Source organism: Apaloderma vittatum, unplaced genomic scaffold (assembly GCF_000703405.1).
Source record: "Apaloderma vittatum isolate BGI_N311 unplaced genomic scaffold, ASM70340v1 scaffold28857, whole genome shotgun sequence".
NCBI classification, from domain to species: Eukaryota; Metazoa; Chordata; class Aves; order Trogoniformes; family Trogonidae; genus Apaloderma; species Apaloderma vittatum.
In genome coordinates, this window is record NW_009728312.1 from 10,533 (window position 1) to 15,211 (window position 4,679).

At 53.0% G+C, this 4,679-nt stretch overlaps 1 protein-coding gene across 1 annotated transcript in view; it reads right to left on the minus strand.

Annotated features, from left to right (window-relative positions):
* Positions 1 to 3,649, minus strand: part of LOC104277417 (cell adhesion molecule 1-like) — a 9,986-nt gene extending 6,337 nt beyond the window's left edge. Inside the window, exons 1-2 of the mRNA XM_009874042.1 lie at positions 3,640 to 3,649; positions 370 to 516 (exon numbers count right to left, since the gene is read on the minus strand). Coding sequence (XP_009872344.1) covers positions 370 to 516; positions 3,640 to 3,649 — 157 coding nt within the window. The remainder of the gene's footprint in view (positions 1 to 369; positions 517 to 3,639) is intronic.
* Between the last annotated feature and the right edge of the window lie 1,030 nt (positions 3,650 to 4,679).

Below are 4,679 nucleotides of genomic sequence, written 5' to 3' on the forward strand. Positions count from 1 at the left end.
GCAGCCACCGACTCCCTGGAAAGCTGCAGTCCTCAAAGCAAAGAGATTGCCTCGGAGAACGTCGCGCTGTCTCGGCGTTGCCCTATCCAATTTGTTTGGGCCAGCTAAATATTTGGCACTTGATTGCAATTCGCCCTGAATGACTACAATCAATTCCTATCGCAAAGTAAGGCGGCCTGACTTTTAAAGGGGACCATCAAGGTTCCCATTAAGGAGCAAGATTATGATTGCCTGTCTCATCCACCCTCTGAAGAAGTGACTACGCTCTCAGCGTCTGGCATTGCATTACAAGGAGGGAGCTCCACAAGCGCCTTCTCCTGAGCATGGTGCAGCAAAAGCTGCTGTCCCACAAGGGAAGGTGGAACTTACGTCTGAAATCTCTGAAATAAATTGTTTGTCTGTTGGGATTCAGGAGCTGGATCACCGAGTCATCGCTGTTCTTGACACGGCAGCTGATGGTGGCGACGTCTCCCTCCACCACCGTCACGTCTTCTGTCACCAGGTTCTGCGCATCACCTGGAAGAGAGAGCAGACATGAAGGAGCCAAATCGGGAACGACGCCAGCAAGTTTCTTTTGGAAATGAGACGCTGCACCGGGGCTCCTGCAAAACTGCCTGGCAGCACAACCCAAAGAGACCTCGGACTGCAACCAGCCAGTCTCGCTGAGGGCAAACACGTGTTTTCTGCAGGAGAACATCGGCCGGTGAGTCGCTGACTCGGGCTCCTCCCGGGGACTCAGAACCGGGATCCTCACCCTTGCACCCCCTATAACTAAGCAAATGTTGCTCTCACAGCTGCGGTTGGGTTTGCCTGGAGCGGGTATTGATGTCTCTGTGGATGCAATCACCTGCATGACAAATACTCAAACCAGCAATGCCAGGGACCACAAATTCAGTTCTTCCCTCTCAAACTGTGCCGGCCACCGCTCCATTACGGAGGAGTAACCTGAAAGGGAGCCCTACCACGGTAACAGAGGAGGAAGGACCGGAGAACGGCTGTTTGTGGAACAGCCCCACTGAGGAGCGCGCCTTTGATTGCACAGAAGCTGTTTAACCCCAGCACATTCTCTCTGCGGTGTTTTAAAGCACGACCAAAGGCAGAGGACGATGGAAGACACCCCTGGCCCCACAGGTCCCTCCAGGCTTTAAGGCTGGTGGGAGTGAGCTCTGCGCCGCACGCCTGGACATGGCACAAGCTCGCTTCCTCTCTCACAGACGCATTTTGCTAAATTACCTTGAAAGAACAATTCGCTATGAGAAGCACTTATCCTGGGACTGGAGCAGGCAGGCTTTAGGGAACTGTTGTTGCTGACTCTGTGTAATCAGTGGGCACTATTCATGTCCAGAGGCGGGGAAAAAAGAATTCGATGCAATTATGCTGCGGGAGCCTTGTAATCATTTACAGGTCATCACCTCGAAAACTCTCCTCCTAATGAATCCGATCGTCGCATCACACGCACGCTGGGAAATGTGCCTTGTGTTAAAGGACGTGGAGGACGGGACGCGGAGAGAAGTGCTCCGAGCTTCCCTTCTCCCAGAAGCACCGGGAATCCCGTCGGGACGGCAAAGGAGCCTGAGGAGCACGGGGCCGAGGCAGGAGCGGGGCCATCCTGGGGGGCTCCCGCCAGCACAGCGCTAACCGCAGCCCCCTCCGGCAACGGCCCCATGCCACCTCCCACCCGCAGCGGCCTCGGGGACCAGGAGGCCGACCAAACAGGGAGAGATCTCGAAACTTTGATTGCCAATTAGCCAAACGAAGCGAGGGTGGGTGGCACTGAGCCAAGGGCTGGGTGGCCCGGAGGAGACCTCTGCTCATTAAGAGCTGCCTGCGTGCAGCGAGCAGTGAGGTCGGTCCGGCTCCGGGGGGAGCCACAAGAAACGCCAAAACGCAAAATCTTGATAAAGTCAGAAAATGGTAAACCTGGGCATTGGATTTATATTCTCGCTCTTCTCGCACCCTGCCTTCTCTCCAGTTTTCCTTCCTTCTTTCTGACCTGCATTTTTACTTGAGACGCCTTGGAAACAAACACTTGGCAAAAAGTTTGCACCGTTTGGAAAGAACGAGGTGGATAAATCATCCGATGCCTTTCCAGGCCTGATGGCACCGAGCTCAAGTCCGGGCTTCTCCTTAAACAGCGACACGAGACGTCGTTATCAGTCACGTGGTGCAAGACTGCAGACCCGGGGCAGGGGCTTTCGGGGCAGGACAACCCACGTCTGCGACACGTGACAGCGGCGCAGATCCATCCCCGACAGCCACGGTCGGGCTCTGGTGTCGACGGCGTTTGAGTAGCTCAAAAACAGGGCAAGCAAAAACATTAAATGTTGCTAACCGCTTCTGGGGAATAATTTTATCAAAGCCATTCAAAACAAGGTTCTTGCACAAGGATCAGCGCGATATGTTCTCTCATAAACGCAATATTCACTACAAATCATTAACAAAGCTATTAAGATTCGATTTCCATCTAAGCAATTATTGCTAGCATATTTTTTTACATTTACTTTAAAAGACCCAATCCTATTTTCAATTCATTAAACTGTTCCTTGCGTTTACTGAATTTTACATCAGCTTAGAAGCCTATTTGAATTAATAAGAATTACAGTAGAAGTAATTTAGAAATAAATTATTTGAAGTTCAAGCCACTGAAGCTTTTCATGCCGGGATGCTGGTACATTAAGCCCACTGACTGATGGCTTCAGAAGTCCAGCGCCTCGGTCCAGGCTGGCAGCAGGATCCCTCTCGAGAAGGCATTTGTTCTCCCCGAGGGCGCAGGGCGAGCGACAGGCAGGGTGCACCTAAGGACACGCCGGATCCGCAGCCGGCGCCTCCAGCCCGCGCGTTTATTCCAAACCAAAGGGCGTCTAATCCGGCCCTTGTCTGCAAAGCTCCTCTCGCGCTGCTGCCCTGGCTCTGCTCGCTCAGCCGAAAGCCCCAGGGCGGGCAAGTTAACGCTTTGCGTGGCCGCGCTCGGGCGGCTCCCGCTCACCCACGTCCCAAAGGTATTTCCGGGAACAGCATCACTTGCAAACTCCACATCAAACAAACCCGCAACGCGAAGGGGGAGCTCTTCAGACCCACCATCGTGTCAACGCTGAAGAAGTTTCTTGGTAAATATTTAGGGGCGGTAGAGAAGAGTTTTGAAGAGAATTAAAGCAGCCACATTTGCAGCACTGCAACGTGGTGTGACAACAAGAGAAAGACTGGGGGAGTGGGGAAACGGCGTTTCTGGACCCAACACAGAACCACAGAGACAGAGAAGGAAAGCAAAGCCACTCCTGAAAACCAAGACCTGGCCTGGAGTCTTGATCACCGTCGAAAACAAGCCGTTCCTGCTCAGGGAGGCACAGGCACGATGACAGGACCCGGCCCGAGGGCCAGCTTCTGGGTCGACTGCCGAACGCGCACGACGAAAAAACGACGCTCGTGGGCAAGCACGGCAGCTGAAATAGGTATCTGCGATGTAAAGGGAAAGGAAAAAATGCGACGCCTGTTTCCTCTATTACCCACAGCAGCTCTCTGGCCTCGTTTGCTGAATCTCTCTGCGCGATGTGAAAAACAACGTCGGGTTTGGCGCTCGCTGCGAGGGGGGCTCAGGTGGAGGGACGCGGTGCGCGAGGAACAGCTCTGGCTGGAACCTACCCGCGTTCATTTTCGCACTTGTCTTTCTGCCTCAGAGCACGGCAGGCTCTGCTTTGAAGACTGCAAAGAGAGACTCAGGCGAGTAAATTGTGTTTCAAACAAGTTCCTCACAGCTGGACACAGCCCAGGGACCTTGGCTCATATACAGTGGTCACATTTAAAATCAATTCTTTCTCCGCTTGTAGCACACCAGGACAGAGCGAAGCATCGGGGAGAAAAGACGGAAGGATTAAAAATACGTGCTCGGGAGCACGATTCCTCAATTTCTAACCAAACACGAGCCACAGGTATTACATCTTGAGCAGCGGCACTGCCAATTCAGTCTACAGGATGCTGGCACAAGCGCTTTCCAAGAAAGAGTAATTTTCACGGTACCTGCATTCTGCAAATCCAAAAAGTTAAACCAAATTTGTCTTAACCCGTCGAGTCAAAGGAAGTAAACCACGCAGATAAACAAAGTATGTGTTCCAGTGCTTGAGGTACGAACGGCACGGTAATCAATCCACAACTTTGTGGCATTTGAGCATCAAAACTCATCCGTCAGTTACCTCTCCCTAAAAGGAATTCGGTGGTTAAAGAACCAGTCGAGGTTGGGGAATGCGTGAAGCGGGTTGACTGAACACCCGGCGATCCACCAGAGGCTTTGTTGCCGGCTTGTCGCAGTTTCCGCACTCTCCATCCGTCACGGAGATGCCGTCCCCTTAGAGGAACCACCATGAACCGCCTCTGCGGGAAGACTACGGGAGCAGAGAGACTTTCCGCTGTGGTCAGATACAGGAGCCTTTCAGGGCAGGAAAAGAAACAAAATTGTCGTCGCGGTTCTCTGCAGTTTTGCTTCAAGGAGGGAGCAGAGAAGGCACGAGGCGGGGCTGGAGGAAGCGCATCTGCTCTCGAGCGGCCGCTCTGCAGAGCTGCAGCCCTCACACTTGAACTTTGGAGGCGAACGGACAATGCACGCTAATTGCGCCGGCAAGAGAGGGCAATTGCTTTGCACAGACTTGATTTCATGACATCTTTGTACGGGCGAAAGGACAGTGACA